The 27,387-nt window shown below is 39.4% G+C and overlaps 1 protein-coding gene across 1 annotated transcript; it reads left to right on the forward strand.

Annotated features, from left to right (window-relative positions):
• gipc3 (GIPC PDZ domain containing family, member 3) lies at positions 1-26,137 on the forward strand. Its single transcript, XM_030050453.1, has 6 exons — positions 1-327; positions 8,508-8,693; positions 9,838-10,018; positions 19,194-19,303; positions 20,265-20,346; positions 25,938-26,137. The coding sequence occupies exons 1-6, from the start codon at positions 34-36 to the stop codon at positions 26,087-26,089; spliced, it is 1,005 nt and encodes a 334-aa protein (XP_029906313.1). The 5' UTR covers positions 1-33; the 3' UTR covers positions 26,090-26,137.
• Positions 26,138-27,387: the final 1,250 nt, after the last annotated feature.

The raw sequence follows: 27,387 nt of genomic DNA on the forward strand, positions 1-27,387 counted from the left end.
TCCCAGAGGAGGACCGCACCAGAGCTGGAGCCGATGCAGAACGGGGAGGCTATGAGCCCGCAGGAGTCTAAGGCGCCAGGGGCTGGGGCCTCAGAGGAAGAGAAGGGCCAAAACCAGAGCCAGACCCAAGGGGTTGTAGAGCCTTCAGCGCCACCTCTGCCCCCTCCATCGCCACCGCCACCTGGCCCGCCAGAATACCCAAGGCCCAGGCTCATCTTCCACACTCAGTTGGCCCACGGGAGCCCCACAGGCCGCATTCACGGATTCACCAATGTCAAGGAGCTCTACGCCAAGATCGCCGAAGTGTTCAACATCTCCTCCTCAGAGGTACAGAAAAACCCTGGCTGTTGAGGAATTTTTGCTTGATTTGCTAATTACAGTTGGATTGTAGCCCTTCATTTATGATGAAAATGATGGGAGTTTAAAATAGGTCAGTCTGGTTTTATCCCCTCCTTGTGTTTCTGCTCTGACAGCCAGGCCAGCTGGAAATAGGTGTTGGGTTTCCATTAAGGCTGGTTTCCATGATGCACTATTGAAGATCGTTTGTCCTTGCTACTGTCTGCCAGACTTTGTACCCATCTGGTCCTTGATCAGGATCGATAATGGCAACAAATAACCAGATAATGGTCTGTAGTCAGTAAACCCAGCGCAGATGAATCATACTGATAAAGTAGAGGTGGCCTTACAAGCAATCCAAAAACATATTTCAATGAAGAGGAAAACCTACCACTGCAGTTAAATGTTACTTGAGTCAGAGTATTTACCTGGGAAAGTACTTGTATATCAGTAATTGATTAGTTCACTAAAGATAATGCTTGCTTACTTAATTGGAGCAAAATAAAAAAAAACACAGTGTCCTTTGAAATAATTTTGGCTGTAATAATTTTTATTTATTTTTTTTTTTAGCTTTTGGTAATTACAAATTTTAAACAAATGAAAACCATAGAACTTAAGGATTTTAGACTGTTCACAGTGCTTCAACTATTTAGGCTATGCAATAACATTGCTATTAACAAATAATTTTTAATATTACAATTAAAATATTAAAATTGATATTAAAATAGCCTATTTAATTCAAACTTGCTGGGCCACTCAGAAATTTCTTCTGACGCTGATGTAGCTTGCAGGCCGCCATTGAATATGCCTGCAGTAGGCTAAGCCAGTAACACAGGATAAAGAGAGGAAAAATTTTGTCAGTGTACTCTCTTTTCTCTCTATTTGTCTAGAAATAAGACAATGGAAAATACACCCTCATTTTCAAAGAAATACCCAAGTGAAAGAAAATGCAACTTTTTTTAAAAAACTAAAAAAAAAAACTAAATATTTTAAAACTTTTAAATAAATTATTTTTAAAACGGATGAACTCTCCCTTTAAGTTCCCCACTGATAAAATGAAATTATCCCTCAGACTGGATAGTGTTTATCAGATGTATTAAACAATTACATTAATTATTTTTTCCTAAATGGCTAGAAAACAGTTTGGAGTTAAACGATTCATCTGTAATCCACTTACATAGAACAGAACCTTAATCAATGTCAGCAGTAACACCTGTGTTTATGTGCTATTTCATGTTGAAATGGCTGCTGTGAAAAGGGTCCTACGAGATAGTAACCCTAGATTCGCAAATCTAGGTTTGAACTCTTGCGAGTGTGGTTAGGGTTAGGGGTAAGGTTAAGGTTAGGTTTAGGTTTAGGTTTAGGGTTAGGGTAAGGGTTAAGGTTAAGATTAGGGCAGAGTCAAGCACTATTGTGTTGAATCAAGTGTGCATGTGCGAGGGTTTCTCAAACAGGGTTACCATCTAGACATGACTGTGAAAAAGGCTTTGGAGTGTTTCTGCAGTTGGGTGACAGCAGGCAGCTGGCAGGCAGGGCCAGTCCTTGACAGGAAATCTACTGGCTAAACTTTTAGTAGGTAGAAGCCTCTATAGTTGGGGTCTGCCAAACCACACTGCAGCCTGATGCTGCTCTCACTGCCAAACATAGCAAGAGGCCACAGACGGTCTATGCTAATGGCTGCCTTGGTGATATCATGAAAGCAGCTGAGGACACTGAGGCTCACTTTTACCTCTCTACATTTTCAACATTTATCTAACATTTATTTTCTTTATATGTTTTTAATTTTATTTACTTGGCATTATTATTATTATTATTATTATTATTATTATTATTATTATTATTATTATTTTAATAATGTGTTTTTATGCCTGCAGTGCAAATTGTGCTGCAGGCAGTAAAGTTCATTGAAATGAAAGCACTGAATTGTACAGAATTCATCTGAAAAGAAACCACTTAAAAGGCATAGTTCAAATAAAACATAAAGCATCAATTATCATAATGAAGTGCTATTATAGTATTCTGTTAATCACAGTATTTGTTCATTGTTATTGTCTATTGCAAATCTTTAAAAAGATGTATGGTAGTAATCTTTTAATCCAAGGAATGACTACAATGGGCATGCAGACTCTTTTTCAATAACACTTTCATGGTCTGCCTGGAACTTCAGCGTGTTACGCTAACATACCCAGCTAACAGACAGCATAGTAAAGAGTTGATATTGGTCTTATCTTATTGGCTGTGTTATGAAGGCCATCACAAAGGTGTGTCCTATCTGTAATACTACCTGTTGGACTTCAAGAACCATAGAGATTAAACGATATGAGACACTCTACATTCCATAACAGCTAACCTTGAGCAGCTTATCAGGCAAACCACCATCCATCAATGTCTGGGCTGGGCTGTGTTTATCGTAGATGGTGTTTTATCTCAAAATGCTATGAATTGATTTTAGATAGGAAGTGTTGCCTGATGTTCAATAACACAGCTCATTCCAAGTAAATTCTCTAAACCATAGGATCCATGATAGTCAGAAAACTAATACTTTTTCATTTTAGGCATCTAGCTGATGTTCTTATCCCAAGTGACTTGCATAACGAATGAAACAGTAGAATAATCTGGTATTTTTATATTACCAATATTATAAACAAACAACAGTAAGGACTGCAAGGGTCAGAACCACACAGATCCCACAATATGTAGTAAAGAAAATGTAATAAATGGTGTGTAAGTGTGTATATTACTCTTTCTCAGCAGCAGATATCTCATTTTAGGAAAAAAAAAAAAAAAAAAAAACACCTTACACAGAGACCAGTGAATATCTGTGTATTTTATTGTCAGTCCCTTAGTGTTTAATTATCTCATCTCTCTGGCCTTGTCAATCAAAATCAAATATCCACCATTTAAATAATGTGATCCATAATCTTACAAAATGTTTGCTGCCAAACATTTTCAAACCATTCATGTAAATAGAATTTTTTTTTTTTTTTTTTTTTTTTTGTAATTCACAATAAGTGTTATCTAATCGGGATCATGATTATTTTTCCTTGTAAATATGTGGCCCTTTTGGAAAAACATCCTTCTACCATGAGAAACAAAACAAAACAAAACAAAATAGAAGTTTGATGTAAAATGTTATGTATAAGGACTTGGCTAGAAATGGCTAGAAAGACATGTTTTTCTCTCCTCCTCTAAACTTCTGTTAAATTCTGTTTATAGATAAAATATGTAACTGCAGACACGTGAGTAACAATGTTTCTAAAAGCTGATAATGTCATCTGCACCCAGAAAATTGCACAAAAAGTCTACAATCTAAAATGTAGGACTCGAGTAAGGACAGTGGGGAAGCTAAGGTTAACTTGATGGCGGATGACACGACTTAAAGTTCTGAAGAAGATGGAATAAAGAACAAGGCAATTCTGGAGGCTATTAAAGATCTGAAGGCTGACTTGTCAGACAGATTAGGTGGAACACTGGTGGCAACTGAGGGAGTGATGAAAGAGACATAGAATGAGTACATAGAACGTATTACAAAGGCAGTGGTCCGTACACCGGGCTCCAACACCTCAGATGATTTGGTTAGCCTTCAAGCTGAGGCCTGAAGCCTCTGGGATAAGACATCTTGAGGCCAGGCCAAGATGCTCTAACTTGAGGCTGGCAAATTTACTGAAGACTGCAGGTGGTGATGCTGCCTGCTCTTTTCTGGTGAAGTGGATTCTGGACCCCTGAAAACAATGATCATGAAGGTTCTGAATGACAGAGACGAAATGATAAACTATGAAACTATCATACGAAGAATAGCCAGTGTGTTTCTACCCTGACTTGGCCGGAGATGTGCATAAAAAGCAGAGGGAATTTGACTCCATGAGAGAACAGCTCAGAGGCATGGGAATAAAACATGGCATTCTTATCCCTGCCAAACTGCTGGTGACCCACAAGGACAAAACACAGATTTTCAATAATCCAGTGGAAAAACAAGATTTCATCAGGCGAATCTAAGAAGAAAACACAACCAGACGAACAATGCAATGTGAAGCCTTGCCAGGGCTCCTGTTTTTATAGTGGGCAACACCCGATTATCACATGGTGCTTCATGGGAAAGAGTACTTCATGCTTAAACTTAGAAAAATTTGGAATATCTATAAGGCAAGATTAATGAATGGTAATTTTAACTGAAGTATGAACTAAACAGAGATCTATAAGGTGTGTTATTAAAGAAAATGGTTTATGGGGCTAAAAAGGTTAGCGGCTATTAGCTAATGCTAAAAAAAAGCAAAAAGCAAATATCGGACATCACGGTTTTTGGGTTGTTGCATTTCTGGGCTAAGCATTAAAAGCAACAGTTAGGGCTCTAGTTTCCCGGCGCAGCGCGGGGTGGCGCAGTGAGGTGAACCCCGCGCAGAGCTAGTTTCGACCGGCGAAACGGCAGAGGCGGACAGTGTCCAAGTTTCGCAGGCGGAGGTTCGCCGAGATGGGAGTGGCGGTGCAGTGGGGGGAGGTGCCGACAGATTCGGCTTGGCGCAGTGACAGTTTCGTGCCAAAAGGCTTCGCCGAGGTGCGCCAAAAGCTCGCCGTCTGAAACCACGTCTACTTTCAGCGCAAGGCGGAGCAGAGCCGGCGCAGTGGAAGTTTGGCTGGCTGGCGCACATCACCAAAACCTCACAATCAGCATAAACGGTGCCAATCTCCTTTGATCTGACATCAGCTGTGACGGGACAGTTGATATGGAGATATATGTATGTGCTGATTGTGATCGTAGCATTGAATAGTGTTTTTTTCAGTATTTATTGCATTGTTCATGTGCCTGACATTCCAGAAGCCTGCCTGTGAGGTTTTGGTGACGTGTCTGCACTGCTCGCCGGTCTCCGCTCCGCGCCTGTCTCCTGAGCTCCGCTCCGCCTGCGGCAGTAGACCTCCATGTCAGCTGTGTAAACTTTCATTACGCCTTCGCGCAGCGCATTTTAAAGGCAAGGACAGGGGCTCATTTGATTGGTTACATGTGAATCGGCTGTGTCAAACCCACTCCATGCCTTCTCTCCTCCTCTCCGCCGGTAGGAGGGACGGCGGAGTACTTGCGCCACCGAGAACGGCGTGCCAAACTTGGAAAATCCGCCTGGCCACACCCAGTTGGCGAAGCGCATCTGCGCTACGCCCCCGCCTCGCCTGGTCTGCGAAACTAGAGCCCTTAATCTTTTAAAATTCAAGCAGACCAATTTTTACCCAGGGTAAAATCAGGAAAGTTTCTGGCATGTTGCATTAAAAAAAAAAAAAAAAAAAAAAAACACCAGAAAGAGCTATAATTGTCCTTAAAAATATTAACATAAATGATGCATGGAGATGCAGAGATTATTATGAAAAAATGTACAGTTTCAAAAGAGATCAAGGGTATCCTTAGCATCATGGAGGAAGGAAGGCCAAAACTGGAGGAAGACTTGACTTTAGAGGATATCTTGCTGGCAATAAAGAGCATGAAATATGGAAAAGCACCAGGTACAGATGGTCTGCCCATTGATTTTTGAAAGTAAGAATTTGAATCTAAATTAAAGACACCCCTTCTGGCAAGGTTTTCAGAATAATTTCGGGAGGAAATCCCTCCGTCCACCCTGAGAGGGGCTGTGTAAGATCCAGAGAGTCAAATGATTAATGTAAATGTCTTTTAAGCTCTACTAAAGTCTTTTAAGTATTACTAATGACAATCTATCACATCTAATTAATCTTAGTAGTGGATGTAGAAAGTGTTGGCCTTTATCACGCCTCTTATTTACAATTGCAGTTGATGTAATGTAGCAGAAAATAGTTTTACTTGTTTAGGAATACAAATTACTCACAGATTAGAAGATATAGGGTTGTCTTGTTATAACGCTGTCCTAGTGTCTTGTTATGAATCAGTTGATAGATGTTTAATGCTCCAAGTCTACCATATTGGTAGAATTAATCGTCTCTGGCATGCAAAAAAATGCGCAAATTCAGTTTGCTAACACACGATTAAAGCTCTTTCAATACATCTGGTCAATGAGAAAATACACTACACAAGAAAATCTTAGTAAGGTCAAGGTCAAGATAAACTTAATTATCCCTGATAGAGAAACTGAGGTGGCCTGTGTGCAGAGGTACACAAAATCAGTTATAGAACATAGAACAGTCATAGACTTAATCAACTACCTCAGCCTGTCGTGTTGCATAACTAACAGTGTCAATACATCTAATCCCAACAAATTTATGTATCAGATTTTGGGAGGATAATGGAACACTGTCTTTGGGAATTTTGGGAAGAAGTTAGACTCACACTGCAGGAGATCCTATCAGTCCAATTAGTTTCAGAACCTTGCCTTTTTTTTTTTTTTTTTTTTTTTTTTTAATATTTGGCATCTGCTCATAGAGTCATAATCTAAACAGGCAATCTTTTAAAACACATACCTTTCACTGTCCAGATGACTGATAGCATTAACTTGGAAAAGGTTTGGCAGACCAAATATTGGTGGCTTGATGAAATGTCACAGTATTTACCTCTGGAACAAATTCCATGCACTCTCAAAGACAAACAACAAAAGCTTCGAAGTATTTGAAGTATTTAGAATTATTTAGAAATTCTATTAGGGGTAAGGATTTATCTGACATGATATACACAGGCTTAAGGAAGTATAACTGCAGCCTCTGCAAAAGTGGTCATTTAAATAATTTTCCTAGATGACTGTGGTGCAGTGTAAGTTATTTTGTAATTTTGTTTAAAACAATTGTATATCCCAATACACACAAAACCAATACACACATTGCTGTATAAAAGCTTTGTACCTTAATAAGGACCTTGACCCACTGCTCAGTCTGTACTGCTATATAGAGGATGTTCTGTGAGAGAGACAGTTAGTGATAGAAGTGCAACCTTGACCTTGTGTGGGCCGGAAGGCACTTGACAGTAGCGGCATTGCCTACCACACACTAGCTGCCAGGAAAGACCTTGAACTGCAGTCAGACGGTACTAATAGCCAGAGAAATTACTATGAACTATATCTAACAATTATTGCTCTGAGAAAGATAACAGCTGGCTCATGGTACCAATTTTTCATGACTTTTTTTTTTAATGTGATCTATTTAAAATCAATTTAGCAACCAAAATAATGAGACAGATAGCTGAAAAATAACAGAAATCACAGAGTGTTGTGTTTGGTAATAGCTAAGGAGTGTTCAAAAATGAGTATTGAGGACAAAAGACAAAATTCAGTGTTGAGAGATATGATGATCTGCAAATGTTTTTGTTAAATTTGATGTGATAAAAGTTAAATATGCTTGCTTGGCATGTTGTATTGACCCTGTTCTCTGAAGGAAGTGTGGGACTAACTGGAAGTGCAGTAATGTGACGCAACATAAGGAAGCACAAGCGTGTTTTGCAGCATGTCACTGGTGACATTGTGCAATTCACTTGTGCCTTTGGTCATTTACTTTACCCTGCAGCTGTGCCTTAGCCCCCATCACCAAACACAGTCTCTCTGGGTTTTTTTTATTTTGCTAGATTTTTGTCATTCAAGGTCTTGAATTCACCAAACCTTATTTCACCTTATTTTAAGATTATATTTTCAAATTTAAAATTATGAAAAGGCCAAAACAGTACTTATGAAAGGAAAGATCTCATAGTCATCACATGACAAAATGGCCACAGTACCAAAAACAAATCCCTTTGGCTATAATGCCCTCTGCTGTTGAAATTATATAAAGCACAGTTAAAGAAAACCTATAGTTATATAGTTATATAGATAGATAGATAGATAGACAGACATGTACAGTTGTTTATGTACTATCACACATTTTGCAAAAAGTAAGTTACTTTTTCTCAAATATTGATTTTTGGTCTCTGTTTGTAGGTCTGCTAACCAGATCCTGCTTTGTAAAGTCAATGAAAAGAACAATTACTTTAATAAAACCACTTAATTGTTCCTTTTATTAACACAAGTTATTAATTGCATTAATTAGATTAAAGAAACAATCAATCTACCCAAGATCAGTAAAATTAAACACAGGCATGAATGCACCTGCTGCTGTATAATTGAGAGTTCTGTGTTCTGTTAATGTGATGTTTTTATCATGTGGACGTTTGTGTTTTTTTAATTTTAATAATGTCTATTCTATTCTATTCTATTCTATTCTATTCTATTTTTTGTCTGTCCATTTCCTCCAATCAGATCCTGTTCTGCACTCTCAACTCCCATAAGGTGGATATGCAGAAGCTGCTGGGGGGGCAGATTGGACTGGAAGACTTCATCTTTGCTCATGTCAGGGGGGAGACCAAAGAGGTGGAAGTCACTAAGACAGAGGATGCCCTGGGCCTCACAATCACAGACAACGGAGCTGGATATGCTTTCATTAAGGTGAATGAGCATAGAAACATAGTGGCCTGACAGGACAAACCAGGATCAGCAACATCAAACTCACATCATACTGAGAACGCGCTTCAATTTCTTGTTGGTTATAACTTTGCAGATGTCTTTGTTTTGCCTGGTTTATTTGTTTGTTAGCTGGATCTGGATGTGGATCAAAACGCTAAGCATGGATTTGCACAAAAAATGTGGAACGGTTAGTCACGGGTCAAGAAAGAGCTAATTAATGTTTCATGCTGATTGATCAAAGGGAGGGTGGTGGCCGGCATTTCCCATCACAAACAGGCATAAACCTCCAAACAGATTAGCGTAGCATGGCACAATTTTGTGGAAAGTGTGGTCATGGGTCAAGACAGAGGGTGTGGCCTATCACAACAAGGTACATAACCTCCAAATGCATTCACATTCCATCACAATATTTTGTGGTAAGGTTAACTATAAGCCATGGAAGAGCAGATTAACATTTCATCAGGATTGGTCAAAATGGGGTGTGTCCGTGGGCATGGCCTGTCATGAAAAGGTGCAGAACTTCCAAAGAGATTCACATAACATGACAAAACTTTGTGGAAAGCTTGGTTAAAGCTTGGTTAGGAACCTATTTTCCCCTTTGGTAAAGTATTTCTGACTCTGATTCTGATTCTAAAAGAAGAGCTGATTAACTTGATCGGTAAAAATGGGAGTCAAGGGGAGGGAATTCAATAAAAAAATTATGTAAAGTAACTGACAAAGGTTTAATTTGCTCAGCTATGTGTTCGTGGATACACTCTACTAAGGGACATCTTTCTAGTTATCTCTAAAATGTGTCCAATCTATAATTCCTATCATTTTGCTGAAAAAAACCTTATAAAGTTAATTGCTCTCCTTGAATAAAGTAACTGGTTTTGTTGTAGGATATACAGCAGGTTCAATCCTTGGTGGATTAAATGACTGCTCTTGTATAGACTAGATCCTCTAGGTTTTAGAGATACTCAATGGACTTCAAACTTCAAAATGGATATGTAGTGTTTTATAGGTCAACTCCTCATTTAAGCTGCTGGGTACCCTGCCTGTAGAGCTTCCTCAACAAAGATCCTTTGACCATAACGTAGGGATCACTGGGCATCCAAAAGACCAAATCCCTATCTGTTTCTTCCAGAGGATAAAGGAAGGCAGCACCATAGACCGGCTGAAGACAGTATGTGTTGGTGACCATATTGAGGCCATCAACGACCAGAGCATTGTAGGGTGTCGACACTATGAGGTGGCCAAGATGCTCAAAGAGCAACCAAGAGGCATACCATTCACTCTTCGACTGGTGGGACCCAAGAAAGCGTTTGGTGAGTGGAACAAATGCACATGTAGGATTGTTCTTAGCTGTCTTTATGATTATGGAACAGACACACACACACACACACACACACACCCGCCCCCCCTCCAGTCTATACAACCCTGCCTCTGCTGAATTATTTTTGTCCCTGATGGGGGCAAAAATCTATCCCTCTCATAGTGATTTATGCTGCTTCACCCAGAGACCATATAAAGTATCTCAAACGAAATAGGCTATTAAAAGTCTATGCTGCAACATGAGAACAGTCTATAGTACAAAAAGAATAAGCTCATAAATGGACTTGACAGTGAGTGACAGCAGAGCTGACAGCGTGTCTTGCTCTGTGATGATGCAGTGTACTGAAGTTTGCTGCACACAGAGCTGAAGTAAACAGTGACTTGTTGCCATGTGTATCCACAGTACTGTAATGAGAGCTGGGGGATTTCATTCTGCCATGTTGAATTAGCATTTAACCTTTTGTTGTAAATGATCACATCTCTGGATGTCTGGATGGGGAAAAAGATGAGGCATGAACCTCTGGAACATGAACCTAACATCGCTGAGAGCAAAAACATCGCATTTGATGAATGACTTTTTTTTTTTTTTTAAGATATTCCTGCCAAAGCAGTGGTCAAGTTCAAGTTCTGTAATTGTTTTTATTGAAGCTTATAATTATTTTAGAAATGTTACTGTCACAGCTGCAAGAAGTAGCCAAATGTGCTCCATAGTTATATTGCTCCATAGTTATACTGGCCCACTGTGGTTCTGTTTTATTTTCAAAGATAAACACGTTAAACACATTTTTTCACAAACGCACCCTGGTGTAACTGTGTGTTGTAATTATCTGTTTCACCATAATGCCACATTTCTGCCATGTATATATAATGAGCAATAAATTATATTGATCTAATCTTGGGGAAAAATACATCAATTTAAAATGCACAAACATTAATGTTGCTCTGGAACTCTTGGACTAAAGACTAGCCCATTACACTGAGTGTAAGAACGAAAAAAAAAAAAAGATCACATTTGGAATTGTTCTTGCATGATCTCTCCTCACATCATTTACATGTGTACACACCCTTGATACATACAGCCCCTGGGCTTAGGGACCAAGATTAGGCTAGTGCTGGTTTTCCATCCTACCGTGTAGTTAAATGTATTCATTCCACATCCACAGGAAAAGGGAGGCACTTCTGCTCTTCCCAAACATTTCCCTCTTCTGGACGGCAAATGATTTCAGTAGGCTGAGTCAAAAGAAGAGCATGGCTTTAATCAGACTATAGACTCAAGGACAGATGGAACCCATAGAAAGCAGAAAAGTGTTCTATCAATAGCACAGCTATAATTTAAAACACTGATATTTTGTTTTTTGTTTCCCAGGAAATCTATGCAGTGTATAGGACAGAGCAGATTCCTACACATAAAAAATGTAATGGTTCTAAAAGACAGTGTGGTTGCATGGAGCATCACTAACCTCTAACTATTATGAAAAGGGGACATAACACTTAAGGATACAGCCCTTGCTTTGAATGTAACTTAGAGTGTTCATTTACCATGTCATTTCCCTACAGTGTATGGAAATTACTTCCTTATATGACTTCATACATATGAAATACTTACTGGTTCCTACTGCTACTTAAATATAGGTACAGAGGAAGAAAACAAGGAAGAGTAAGCACTACCATGAGCAAAGGGCAAAAGCATTTCTTTTTATTGCACCTCATCCATATAGATATATACTGATTCATATGAGGAAGTTATACCCTAAGTTCCTTGAAATTACAGGATAATGAAGTTATTTTACATCCCAAGTTATTACTCCCTTGTTTCTTGTTTTTTCCACTGTGCCTTCATTTAAGTAGTGGTAGGAACCATAAGTATTTTACGGTATTTCATTTTATTGTATGGGGTCATATGAGGAAGTTACAACATAAGTTCATGGAAATTCCTTGGTAAGTGACAGGAAGATACACTCTAAAAGTGTATCTTCCTCTCTGTAAAGTGTCAGCAAAGGTTCTTTAGTGAACCTTTTCTTGGATCAAGTTCTTCGCAAAACCATTTCACTACCACCTCAAAGAACTATTTTGATGGGTTTTGATGAATAACAATCAAAAGAAGTGCTTTGTAAAAGAACCAGGTTATTAGTGGAATAAGAAATGGTTCTCTTAGAGCACAGCTATGAAGAGCTGTTTTTGATTCCAGCTGGCTCCTTTTGTCCTTTAAGAAATGAGAATTCACTGCTCTTTCCATGTACCACTTGCCTGCTCTTCTCTCTTCTTTGAAGAACCATTGCTGATTCAACTGTTCTTTATGGCTAGGAAAATGGTTAGGAAAAAGAACCATGGTCTGAGAGGTAATTTGTGACACTAGAAAAGGCTCTTCTCTGGCATCACAACCAGTTTTGGTTCCAGGTGGCACCTTTTGTCCCAATCCACTGGCTCCAGTGGTTAATGAATCTCACTTTTCCTGTAGTACTTTCCAGATTTCTAAAGTGAAACAGGAGTCATAGAATAGACAGAAACCTTTAAAAAATGTCTTCATGTGTGACAATGTGTCTGTGGCTAAGTAGGTGGCTTTTTAGGCAGAGGCCAAGGTAAACTAATAATACTGAATAAAAAAACCTGAAATATATCCCTCCCTAAGCTGGATGCATAGTATTTAGAAAATGAATTATTACACTATAATTAATTTACTAAAATAAATATTCAGTCTTAATGGGCTTTGAAAAACCTTAAGCAAATCTTTACCATATTTGCAACCATATGACCAAACAAAAATGAGAACCCTTTCTTTCAAGGTCATGAACCCTGGTACTTGCATGAACCTTTAACACGTTTCTTTAAATCAGAGAACCCTCAAGGAATGTTTTATTCCTACAAAGGCGACTGACTCCCTTTGGAACTTAGAGAAACATATGCTGCTTTTTTAAAGTATTGATTTGTTGTTGATGATTGTATAATTTTATTTTAATGTGAAGTAAAAAAAACAACAACAACTATATTTATAACCTTATGCATATTTAACAATGATTATGGACGATGAACAAGTCCAAGCTTTATTTCCACTGAGGAATACAACCTCCTGAGGAGATGAAGGCAGTACTGTGGACTGGAAGCACTTTCTTTTTAACATTTTTATTTCTGCCTTGTCAGATAGTCTACAGCATGCCCTTCTGGCAAAGCTTTTTCTGCCATAAAGAAACAAAAGATCTTTTGAGACAGCACCTTTCAATATTAGAAGATTATTTTTTTCAACCACAGACATAAGACCTGCAAAAATAATAATAGAGGAACTTGGCAGTGCTGTACTGATTGCACGCACGCACGCACGCACGCATGCACGCACGCACGCACACACAGACAGACAGACACACTTCATCCCCAAGTCCCCACTCACCTTTTCATATGCTCTGTAGTCTATGTCAAAGAAAATGTAAGTATTTGAACAAAATGTACTTGCTGTATGTTTCCTTATTGCTAGGCAGCTTGAAAGGCACTTTCATTTACAGTTAGCTTTTTAGCTGAGGGGGAAATAGGATGACTGAGACTTTGTCAGCATGCATGGCTCCTGATGAGTTTACCCTGGCTCTCAGTTTGTTACACTGAGAGAGAAAATGAGTTATCCAAATGATCTCAACCTTAGTGACCTCAAATACTCCCTTCATTATGGTAGCCCTCTGCCTCTCAGTGATGGCCATCTTATCCATTTACGTTTATGGCATCAGCTGGCACTCGTATGCAGAGTAGCTTATAATGGATGAGTAGGTTCAGTGGGTTGCTCAAGGATATATTGATGGAAGCACACTGTTTGTTTTGTGGAGATAGAACCTGTGACCTTTTTATTAGGGACAGTGTCATCAATACTGAGGCTGCCCTGTTATTCTTCCTTTGTGTTCTCTCTGTTTCCATTAGGAGGAGTGGTTTATTAGAGCTGCTGCTCCACTGGTATTAAACATATTTATTCCATCTGGTTCAGTCACAGTGACAGGAAAAGTCAAGGTGGAAATACCCTATTGTGACTGAATGAAGCAGAAGTGGCTGGAGCTCATGAACATCCACACCCTTACCAGGAAATTAGGTCAAGTAACAAGTGTGGCTGCCTGCAGGTTTCCTATGTAAACAACAGGAATCTAGTCTGCTAAGCAAATTCCCCGTTTATCATTTGCATGTAAATAGCACACCACTTATATATCATGTAAATGCTGTTCAGTCCCCATAGACTTCTGTTGTGAACACATGGCTGTAGCAAGCATATGTAATGAGAGGTAGTTTTCATTAACTAATGAAAGCTAACTTTACCTAACCAAATGGTAAAGGTTAGGAAAAGGTCGTATTAGCTTGCTTCAAGTGAAAGTCTTGCTTAGGGTTAACCCATCTAACCATGTCCTCATGCAGATTATTTGGCGTTCTTTATTCTGCATCACCCGGACACGCCATCTGTTCACAATGGCAGTCCGTTAATGACCGTCAATGTCACGGCGGAGGGTAATGGATGGACCCAAAAGCAGGAGCACACAGGCACAACGTTCAAAAGAATAACGAAAATATTTAGTAAATCACACAGGGAACACAGGAAGCTCAGGAAACACATGACAGCCAACAAAATACAACAACAGACAAGGAACAGGACTTAAATACACAAGAACTAATGAGTGAAGAAGACACACCTGGGGAAGGGGCTGGAGCACAAGACAGGAGAACACAGAGGAGAGGCTGAGGGAAACACTGGGAGGGATCAGAACAATCAGGGCTGAAACACAGGACAGGTGTGAGAACTGGGAGGGGAAACCAAGACACGGGTGAAATCACTAAAAAGAACGAGGGCCTTATTCAGTGTAGACATACCGGTACGTAAAGTCAAGCTAACAGAAATGATAAAGCTCTGAACAACCTGTTGATTTACGCAGCGCTGCAAGTATGGAAGCCGAGAGGGCCATTCTCCTCGCGATTGTAGCTGAAGAACTGTCTGAGCAGGACGTTACTTTACATGGATCATTAATAATAGGAGCACTGCAAAAGACCTCTGTCATCACTGCCACATACATGTGCTTTTACCTCTTCAAATGATGGGTAACATTTTAAACATTGGCTACACTGATTTAGCAACTTGGAAGCCATAATGGAGCACTATCGTTTTAAATCGCGGAGGCTTCAATACAGGCTGATGCTGATTGGATAACACCTCTGACACACCCACAAAACGGAGGAAAACTACCTCGGAAGCATGTTGCTCTCTGTTACAAAACGTTACGACCAAACATATCATTCAATGAGACAGCGTCACACAATGTTACGTATCGTAACGTCACTGAATAAGCCCCTGGCAAAGGAAACACACAGGAAAACAGATACAAGAGACCAACCAAAACACAAGAAACACAAAACCATGACAGTTAACAGTTACATCAAGGCAGTACGTTATCTACCCACCATATGGTAATACCAGGCTGTTTATTTTCCTATTTACATTACAAAGTAGATCCAGCAGGTAATATCCAAAGAGTAGCCTTGCGCCAGGAAGAAACAACCTGTTGATTTCTCCTGACACTTACACAAATAATTGTGAGTGGCATTGGTTTAGGTGTTAAAAGTGTAATTTTGGGACCCGTTTTGTGGTGCTATGGAAGTGAATGGAGAGGCAGAAGTACACAGTATTGTGGATTAGCTGCCTGGGGGAACACAGAGCAATTATTTAGGATATTTCACCACCATGTGGACAACCCAACACTTTACCGAAGTTTAATTTTAGCATCCTCTAAAAATATAAGACATAAAACAGAGTTGTTTTAACTGCACTGATACACAGTTACACAGTTTCAGTTACAGGTGAGCAGAAATATATTCCCTCACTTCACCAAACAAACATGCCAGTCAAGGATTTCATTGGTGTACACAAGTAAATTGAGACCCTTAATAACTCAACCCCCCCTCCAATGATTGCTATGGCATTAACTAATTGGAAATTTGAATATGATGGATTAGATTTCATGCGTAAAATGATTTATTATGCTAATTACAACCCTGATTACACACATAGCACATTGAAGACAAATACCAAACAGAGCTAAGACATTGTTATAGTATGAAATGCCAGAAACATCAGCTGAATAGAGTCTTGGTTACCTCGATTAGAGCATCATATGTGTTCATTAGCTCATCGTCTCTAAATCAACAGCAGAATATCCTGCTGGTGATGAATTTTGAAGCCCTGAGTGCAGGCTGGACTGAGTGACAAACATTATATCCCGGTGAGAGTTGTGAACACGCAAGAGGGACACACACACACACACACACACACACACACACACACACACACACACACACACACATTACAGCCCATGAGCCACTATGTATTAATACATAATGCTTGTAAAATATTGTCAAGGATGCCCATCAAGTACCAGTTTTTTTTTTTTTACAGATGAAGTTTTCTTTTGTCTTTTGTAATTCTGATAGCTTCCCCTGTCTGTGATTGGTGCTAGTTGTGTCACCGGTGAGGCCACACTCACTTGTACAGGGGGGGGGGCAGCGCCTTGTCACTGGGGCAGTACCCTCTAAGGTGCAGCTTCTGTAACCTTGACACTGGGTGCTTATTTGTACCCCTGTGGTTTGTACCTTATACAGACCAGCTTTGTTCCTGTATTATTATAATTATTATAATTATAACTACATTATTGACTGGATAATTGCATTACCTATTTTTCATATCCACAAATCTACAAACCTTATTTCATTTCAAGGCTACACACCCATTACCTGCAAGTTAAAATAAACTAATTTGATATGCCCTGTGCTGTTGGGAGTATTACATTGCCATCCTGTTCTGCCACTGTAAATAGCCTGTTTATAATGCCAATAAAGGCCTTTGTGTGAACAGCATTGTTTGCACATATGGCTACTGCGTTCCCATTACATTCACTTAAATCTATACAGGGTAGGCAGCCTACACTCAGTACATCTGTAAATACACAGAAGTTGCTCACTCTCTCATACAAGAGTATGTAAGAGACGTAATATAAAGTGACTTCCCCTTGGTTGTGGTCATAAAAGATCCCATGGCACACTTTGTGAAGAGTAGGGGCTTCCCCGGTGTCCCGGCTGTCTCCATCTGGCCACCTAATCATTCCCAAGTGTAACTGGCTCAATGATTCCCTCCCTCTCCACCTCAAGCTGATGTGTGGTGAGCGTTCCGGCACAAAATGGCTGCCATGCTCACCCAGGTGGGTGCTACACATTGGTGGTGGTTGATGTGAGTTTCCCCCCTATCTAGATAAAGCTCTATGCAATCCATAAACGTAATCCATGATTATTATTGATATAATCCATGATTGATATTGATATGCATCTACTGCTGTTGCTGGAGGTAACCAAAATCACCCAAGAGATATCACATCTACTTAAATGGCTAAACAGATTTTGTAAAAAAAAAAAAAAAAATCAGCTCTTATAATTAAACAGAATGAAAACATTTTATTGATAACACTGATTACAAGTCAAGAACTTCTGGCATAAGAACGTAGTGACAAAGCATGATAAATGACACTGAATTGTTGCTCTCACAGTTATCTCAACCTTTAGGATGCTTATGGACTGAGAATGACCAAATATGGTAATATTTGGGCACATAATGATAGATCAAAAAGATACATAAGCATAGTTTGAGCCTTGTGTGGTGGTGTTCTGGCACATTCTGGCACACAGCTGTGCTGGGTGACATGTCCCTCGGGTGTTTGGAAAAATACCAAATTCCATCTTTTCATTGCTATGCACACCATAGCCACGTCCAACTCCTCTGTCTGTTGAATGCATACTTCTGTCACTGCTGCCATTGCTGTTCTGTGATGTGGTGTCCATTCTGTGCCCCCTACTGGCAATAGAGTGACATAACAGTCTCACAGGGTAGTGTTCCAGGAGGTGTCCACCAGGGTGTTCTTTTGTCATTTCATCTTTATAAGTATATGGCCCGCTTTAGAGGTAGCAGTTTTGGCCACCATGGCTGAAGACACGAGAAGTGTAAACCTTTTCAACAGACAATCAAGTGGAAAATACATGCAGTAGTGGACACACTAATAAGGTCACTTTATAGTTTGGTGATTTGTGGTGGTTGCCACTAGCAATAATCACATTATATGGTCATTTGCAACATTTAGTTTATCTTTCAAGTGATGCTGTGTGCTCATCACTGTGACTTCAACTGACTTGAACTTTGACCCAGTCGCTATCATTATCACGCCAACAGCAGAGTGTTAATAATAATAATAATAATAATAATACATTTTATTTGTTATGGCGCCTTTCATGGCACTCAAGGTCGCCTTACAGTAAAAATAAATACAGAATACAGCAACGACAGAAAAAAACACAGCATAAAAACATCACAGACAACACAGCATAAGAAAACATCATAGAAAATAGCATAAAAAGAAAACATCATAGAAAAATACTTAAATTAGACATTGTGACACCCACCCCACAATATAAACTATAACAACAATTAATTCACACTTGCAGACCCATGTTTGATCACTACCACTGTTGGTCATGTCTTTTACATTATATTAAAAAAAAAAAAAAAAAAATGGAACAGAACAGTTACAGAGAGTAGGCTATCTTGAACAGGTGAGTTTTGAGTCTGGATTTGAACAAAGGAAGAGAGTCAATGTTATGGATGTCAGATGGAAGTGAGTTCCAGAGTTGGGGAGCAGAGTGGCTGAAAGCTCTGCTCCCCATAGTGCTGAGCCGGGAGGTGGGTACAGTGTTCTTTACAATGTCAATATAATTTTGATTTGGTAGAACAATCAAATCAGGAGTAATGAGAGATCAGAAATTCACCTCCTACCCTCACATGTCCTACACACAATAGAGAAATTACAAGCAGAGCAAATTCAGAGCAATATGCTCTGTAATCACTTGTACTGTATGTTTACACTTAGTATGTGTGAGTGTCCAAAATCACATGATGAAATGTAGGCAACATTGTAGAGATGTTTTCTGGGCAATGACTATAAACTGACCCTTAAACTGTCACATAAACACTTGAAACTAGAGTGCAAAACACTATTTTGCCAAAAAAAAAAATAGTTTATATTAATTTTATCATTTCATGTGTGTACGTCTATGTGTGTGTGTGTGTGTGTGTGTGTGTGTGTGTGTGTGTGTGTGTGTGTGTATGAGTGTGCGCAGACATGATTGGGATGAGGACCAGGGCGCCAAAGTCAAGTGAGGGGAAGATGGTGAATGGGAGGGAGACTCTGCGTCTTCGCTCTAAGGGCGCAGCTACAGTTCAGGAAGTGGTGAGTTTCACACGCTCTGCTCAACAATGGCCACTTTAAGCTCCAGACACACACGCAGACAGATGCACGTATGCACACACTCTCACACAGCAGTGTCGACTCCCACACCCTCTGTTGATTCCACTGACAAGTGTACTAACACACAAACACACACACACCCACACCCACACACAGGGACTTGGACACAGCATCCATTAGCCATCATTTCCTCCACTGAAGTGTTTCTCAACCTTGTTGACTGTCACCTCTGAAAACAAAGTGCTTCTTCTTTGCCACACGCTAACATGGGAATCTGAACATTAAGGTTAACTGTAACCACAACTGTTTTTATTCCACCCTTTCATGGTATATCACTTGATAAATTATTAGAGGAAGCCTGGGGGCTATGCTCATTGCTTCACAGAGAAAACCCCTGTGGATAAGAGGCTACAATCAATAATCAACCATGTTGTCCGTGTCGTTGTCTGTTGTGCTGCTGCAACCGCGTATAAACAAAAGTCGATTTATGATGACGTCGGGCCATGCGTGTGTCAAATTTGAACGTGATGACGTACGTACCAGAGGCAATCGTGCTTGAGCGTGGATGGGCTTTGGGTAATGTGAGTGCAGGCCAGCAGGGGACTGGGGAGGGGGGGCATTTTTGCTTCAGCACGATATGGAGCAACTGGGCCTAATGTGAGTAGGCCCTAAAACTACTGATTTAGAGCACTTTACAAGTAAACCATCCATAGAAGGCAGCTAACACCTCGTAGCATTAACAGTTTAGGGATCACTGAGTTCTTTGTTATCTATCGTCTTTTAAATATTTATAGAATATAAAGACAGTAGCCCACAATGTTCTTGGATCCTATGTGACTTGGCATGAGAGGATATACTCGCTCAAGTTTTCTATCAATATTTAGAGTGTGAGGGCCATAGAGTTTCCACTGACCCTAATCAATTTCACTCTTATTTCTGCCAGCCGAATGAGTTTGAAGAGCGGGCCACCAAGAAAGTGGATGACCTGTTGGAAAGCTACATGGGCATCAGAGACGTGGAGCTGGGTAAGACCACCCACAAACATTTTGGTTCTGCAGATACACAATATAGGCCATGCACTGATGCTACTTTCCCACCTCCTCAGTTAGGCTGAGCGGCAAAACTTGCTGCAGCATGGCTGCAAAACCACGAGTAAAACAAACAATTATCTCCTTAATTTAAAAGCAATTGAAACAGACAACTTACCAAAAACAAAACAAAACAAAACAAAAAAACAGTGGTCCATGGTCTTTAACATGAGGCCATCCATTTTTGCTCCCTCATGTCTTTTAGATGGTCTTTTAATCAATTCCTGACATTTATATGAACCTGATTGCAGCAATGCAGTTGCCTCTCTTTTCTTTAGCTTTTGAGTGTCAGTATAAACATTGCCCTGGTTTCTTGTTGAATCTGTTTGTACAGTTAATTAGATAACAGCTCTCTCCCATTTCAGATGTGTTTTTTCTGCATAAGCGGAATGATAATGCTGCCACTCAGTGTTTTTCTGCCATTTGGTGGCTGCAATCCCAGTGACTTTCGCATTGTATGACATCACACTTGTGCCTTACATAGTACGATGTACATTTTAGGACATCTTGAAAATTCAGTTCTCAGACATCAGAGAATAGAGCATCATTCCTCTGACTAAAAGGCTTCAGGTCTTAGTAAAATCTATGCCAAGTCTCACACAGTTAGGTCTAATAAACTGGACAGTAGACGTAGTTGCCTTATACCAGGGGTTGTCAACTGGTGGTCCGCGGCCCTCTGGTGGTCCATGGCGGTATTGCAGGTGGTCCGTGAAATTGTAAATGGAAAATAATAATAATAATTTTTAAAATGATTTATTATTTAGACTTAATTTATTTTCCATTCACAATTCATTTCTGTGAATAACTTACCCATCCAAATTATGTCAAATGAAGTTGATCGAGATTCTCCCAAGCCTCATGTCACCACTGACGTCCCATCTTGGCCGCACGGGACCACGGACCAGGGGTCCGTTTCACAAAGCAGGTTTAGTGAAAACTCTAAGTCTGTTAACCCTGAAATGAGAGAAAGTCTGAGTTTTCCGTTTCACAAAAGGAGGTAACTCAAACGAACATGGCATGTCCTTTCGACAACGATGCCGTGGATGAAGGTGCAGTGTTACTGCGCAGAGAATTAAATATTTGTCAGGAGATGGTTATAAGACCGCGCATAGATGTTTGAACAATGTTTTTATATTTCATCTTAAGCTGCTGCCAAATGCGCTTCTCCCCCGCGGGATTGCACCTAAATGAAATAAATTAATAGGCTACCATTCAAGCAGTTTTCCTCGGTAATATTATTACAACGGACTACATTTAAACTTACGCATTGACCCGAGCAGCAGTGTTCTCCAACGCTGTCTCCCTCAGCGTCTCCCTTACGTTAGCCCTGCCTAACGTAAAGAATGCGGTGAAAAACGCAGCCCGACGCTTCCCCGTTGCCATGGTGACTCGTCAAATCGGGGCTGTCTTTTTATAGCTGTGGTGCAGGCGCTTAACTCTAGGTGAAAACTCTAGGTGAAACTACTCCGAGTTGATCAAACTAACTCAAATCAGCTGTTCTGGAACTGAAAACTCAGAGTTTCGTATCTCAGAGTAGATCAACTCAGAGTTTGGGTTAAGACTCGGAGTTTGTTGAACCTGCTTCGTGAAACGGACCCCAGAAGCAAAAAAAAAAAAAAAAAAAAAAAAAAAGAAAAACGGAAAAAATTGACTGTCTCTTTGCATGACTTTGAGCCGAGCCCTGCCTAACGTAAAGTTGTTCCTATTGTTGTTCATTATTAATTGACTGTTTTTCTTTTTTATAACAAGATGCAAATAAAGACATTGATGCAAATAAATAGCCTTCTTTACATATATAGGCCTATATAAGCTACTCTTTTATTTTAAGCATGGTGCAAAATAAATCAAACGTCCCCCAAAGCAGTGGTTCCCGAGTTGCTTCTTGGTTATAATGGTGGTCCCTGGGACAAAACCAGTTGAAAACCCCTGCCTTATACCAAATTGTGTTGGACCAAAGTCCCTCATACCAAACAGCCTCAGATCAAATAGTAGTTCCCTCGAATTGCACTTAGATATGATAGCCTATTTTCAGACTTTGCAGCAAATGTCTTTAACTGAGGTTGTCACAGCATTAAACAAGTTTAATATTCTTAATCAGCTGCCAATTACAAGCAAATGTGATTCCTCACGTGAAAATGTGTGATGTTTTAAGAAAGTAATTTTCTATCTTTGTCTATGGTGAGAGAACCCACTCACTGCTATAGGAACCATTTACATAAATGAGGAAACCAAAATGAAATAAAGCAAAGAAAAAAAGAACACTAAACACAATGTGTAAAACATTGTTATGAGCCTTATGAGTTTTTTTAGTTTTTGTTGCTTTAATCCATTTTTGTTGGGTTCAGAATATGAAGTCCACCCACTTACTTACTATTTTTTAACTTAAGGAGTGTTAACCACTTTGGCTTTTACATGTTTGCTTTTCCCTTCTGAAAACAGGGAGTAAAATTATGAGAATTTCCTTTGAAACTTTTGCAAATTTAACGATAAACTGGTGTTTTCATTAGTGACTCAGCTGAAGCTGATGGCCTCTTTGTGGATGCCTGTGAAGGAGAAAGGCACGCTTCCCAAGAACTGACATTTATAAACAACTACTGTCTTCGTTGACACTGACATTGTTGACATTCACGAGTTTAACAGTGGCTGCAGAATAACAGCTGTTCTCTCATATTTGTGTATGCATAACCCATGTCAACACTAATTTTAATCTGTGAGACCTTCCTAGCTCAATTCCAACCTTAACCTTTAGTTTAAAAACTGTGTCATTCATTGCATGACACAGCATCTTAATATGATGAAGAATCAGGCAAATCACAGACAGACTAAGGTTTATGGTGTCCGTGTCTTTCTTAAGATCCAAGACTCAAGAAGTTCTGAGTTTGAGACATGCAGTGTCCTTACCAGTAAGGTTCCATGCCATCAATAAGAGCTCGCCCTTTCCCATGGCTTTCAAGACCAATGACCATCGTGCCAGAGGGGCATTAGCGTGTTTAGAACTCATATGAACAAAAACTACAAGGCAATATTTCACTCATTTCTCCTCCTTCATTTTTACCAAATGTAGGCTGGGAATTAAGTACATGATTGGCTGTGGTATTTCCAAGAGGGGTGGATCAAGATGGGGTTACATAAGTTCAGCTGGGGAAAGTAGCTGCTAAAAATATTAATTACTCTCTTATGTAATTTGTTTAGTCTTAACATCAAGACTTTAACGCTTAGCAGTTTCAAATGTGACAAACTGTGGCATCCTTGGCATCCTCATTTTCTCTTGAGCCAGATGTAAAGCTCATGAGAATGCATGCTCCCTCTGAGCTCCTGATGGTTAGTTACCGTAAAACACTATGGGTGCTCTGCTCTGCCTGCACGACATGTCGCATCCAAGCCTGGTGTATGTTAAGTGTTACTTCATTAGAAAATTCGCCGGACAAGAACAGGCTGTGATGTGACACGTCTGCTGCAGGAGAATGTTTTCATTACTGAAGCTGCTCACTGATCACAAAAGCCGTGATAACCCATGCGCGCCCACACAGGCAGCACACGCCTGATGTCTATTTTTGTGTCTATAAACAGCAAAATTCCCAGAGGGGACATGAAAAAATTGTGGTCTGGCACTACTGGACCTCCCTCTTTCTCTCTTACGCTCCTTGGAAACATGCTGTACAGTGTTGAGCCCTCAGCATGTTCATATGTTTTAAATAATGGTATTAAAAGCAATAATCCTCTAACCAAATTTCTTTGCTCACTGTCCTATGTCCACTACAGTCCATCAAAGTAGCTTTACAATCACTAGAAACTCAAAATAAGCTCTAAAACTAGAGGAAATACCTTGAATAATCCAACTACATCAAGCTACTCTTCAAAAAACAGATTTATTGTTTTTTTCAGGTAAGCAAAAGTGTATAAAAGTAGCAACGCGGATGTAGAATGTATGTAGAATGTATGTCGTATGGAGAAAATATTTCACTGAATGTTTATAATTTACGTAACTTTCATAAATAATGTAACCATCCGACTAAAATATGAATGTGTGAATGTACAGAATATGGGGCATTTTACATTATTTTGGGCAATGTGTTTTGCGGGGTTGATGGCGAGGGTAAATGCGCCATTCAGTGTATAGACAGCCTGCGGCTAGCAGTGCAGTTGCTGATGTGCGTATCTGTGTTTTCAGAGTAAAAGATACAGAAAAAAACTCATGTACGCCTGGAAGTCACTTTATTGAGTCCAAGTGTGCAAAATATGTATGTGTGATAGAGAGAGAGAGATCTCTCTCTCTCTCTCTCTCTCTCTCTCTCTCTCTCTCTCTCTCTATCTATCTATATATATATATTTATTGTCCCCCCTGAATGTGAAAAACATTCCAGTTGAAGCTGTTGTTTGTTCCAGCCTCCATCAAGCTGCTGCACTATAAATGCTAAATCTTAGTATAACAGAGCAATGTCCAATAAATACACAAGCACTTTAGCACTTTAATTCTCACAACAATGTCATAAATATCATAAAATGTCAACTTTTTTTTGCCTTTTTTTCGTGAAGCAACGGACTATAGCACTGTGCCCAAGCCAAATTACCTTCAGGGACAATCATTTTTATTCTACTACTTGACTAAAATAGCTTGCAATCCTTGCTGGAAAATCTTTGGAAACAGGGGTCACACCCTGGGTAGGGAGAAGAAATGCTGTTGGTGCAGCAGGCGAAAACCCCCTGCTCTGCTGCCTCTGTGACACGTCTGTGACCGTGACCACTGGAAATCAAGACAGGAAGTTTTGAATCATGCAGTCTATCAAATCCCTTGATGTCCTGAGAAATAATGGGACTGCAGAATGCAAATGTTACAAGCTAAGCAGGCTAGCTTATGTTTTCTATGCATTGTTTGTCAACAGGTAAGAACTTTAATTTAAATTTAACCCTCCTGTTATCTTCAAATTCACATTTTCATCAGTTGGGGACAATTTGGCACCAGTAATTTAAAGCTCCAGAAAATTATTATAACATTAATGATTATAAGTTATGTTAAGAATATATGTTAAGAATAATGGTTTTACATGAATAATCTTAAATGACCTGTAATAATAATAAAAATAATACAAAATTTTGTTTATTCATTTATTTATTTATTTATTTATTTTGACTTCGCAAAATTACATGGTGGGTCCTGGAACAAGTAATGTGGGTCCTGGCATGGAAACGTTTGGAAAAGGGAATCCCTGCTGTAACATTTAGAATGAAGCCATATGAATCCATGACTGAAGACAGAGGCAAATGTTCAGACACAGCTCACAGTTTTAGACACAATTAATCTGAGAGATGCTTTTGTTTTGTCATTCCATTTTGAGACAATTTCAATATTTGTTTTTCAACTTGTGTGCACATTTCAATCTTTTTTTTTTTTTTTTTTTTTCAAAACCCCATTGCAAGATGACCATGACTGAGCATTTTTTGGGGTATGTTCACAGTAATGGGGCTCATTAGTGGAAATATTTTATAAAGATTTGTCAGTAAGATGGAGTATCTCTTTTCCCCTGCAGCGACCACCATCGTGGAAGCGGGCAAAGACAAAAAGAACCCTGATGACTTTGCAGAGGCCTTGGACTCAGTTCTTGGAGATTTTGCTTTCCCTGATGTGTTTTTGTTTGATGTGTGGGGCGCCATTGGAGACGTCAAGAATGGCCGAATTTAGAATCAGGATCAGAATCAGAAATAGTTTATTGATCCCCCAGGGGAAATTGGGTTTCATAGACATGTATAGTTGAGAGAGGTCTCCTGTCCATTTGAGAAACAGTTAAGAGGTTCTGGTCCATCCATTTTGGAAAATAAAGTTTATGCAAAAGCTTTTCCCATTGCTTTCCAAGTCCTTCAATGACATTTTAATCTACTTCCTTTGAAAATTAATTTAACCATTTTGCTGCACTACACTGTCCAAAGAAAGAAAGCAGATGATCATTGTTCAAGACTATTTGATAAATGATCCCTATGGTAAATAAAGAAGTCAGGAAATTGCAATGCAGTTCTTGAATAAAGTTGCAGCAAAAATAGCTAATATATTAGTTGTTTAGCTGATGCTCTTCATCAGAGTTACACAATAAAATTTGCTAAAACTTGCTAATAAACCAGCGGAGTGAAGACAATAGACAATAAACAAATAATAATGTATCCATGGAGTGATTGTGTATGATATACTGTAGCTGGGGTTGTAAGATGAAGAAACTGTTGGCAAAATCCTAGAGGAAAATCTTTCTAATTCAAATAGACACATCTAATATATATTTATGAGTACACAACTTGAGTAAAGACGTTAAAAAGAATCAGAAAGAATCAGAAAGCCATAGAGAAAACCACAAAAGTAGATGTGACGCACAATGTTTCCCCCCAACGGTAAAGTCACTCGGACAAACAGGAGAGGAGCAAGGGGACATCTTTGGCTTATACCACTGTTGGAATGCATTTGTCCTCCTCTCCACTAACAATATCAGATTCCTTGTACATGCTTAACATGCATGATTTGAAATTTTTTTTTGTACCCAAGCTAATGGCACTTCAGTAGCAGTGGGATTTCTAAAGAACAAATAATGAAAAAAGCAGATGATTCTGCTAGTGCACTGTGTTTCCATCTTAGTAAAATTCCTGGCAAGTCAAGACATGCATTCCAGAGACTTCCTGGGTAATTATCGCTGTTATGCAGAAATACAACCCATAGATTCCCCATGGTTTAAAAAAAAAAAAAATGTTAAATGAGTAATATAGGCATGGAATGCCATTGTGCATGCAATGGAAGGAAAAAGACACAAAGGAAAACAATTACAAAATATTAAATCACTATAGAGTTGCAAAATGGGAGGGGATGTTTTGGGTGGCTGAATATCCCACCCCACTCATTTTCCCAAATGCAATGTGACGTGTCAGCCCGTTTGAGCATTTCCGACATCTGGGCCGGCATGAAACTCTCTTGGTTGAATCATCAGGACAAACGAATAAGAT

This window comes from Myripristis murdjan, chromosome 4, assembly GCF_902150065.1.
Source record: "Myripristis murdjan chromosome 4, fMyrMur1.1, whole genome shotgun sequence".
NCBI classification, from domain to species: domain Eukaryota; kingdom Metazoa; phylum Chordata; class Actinopteri; order Holocentriformes; family Holocentridae; genus Myripristis; species Myripristis murdjan.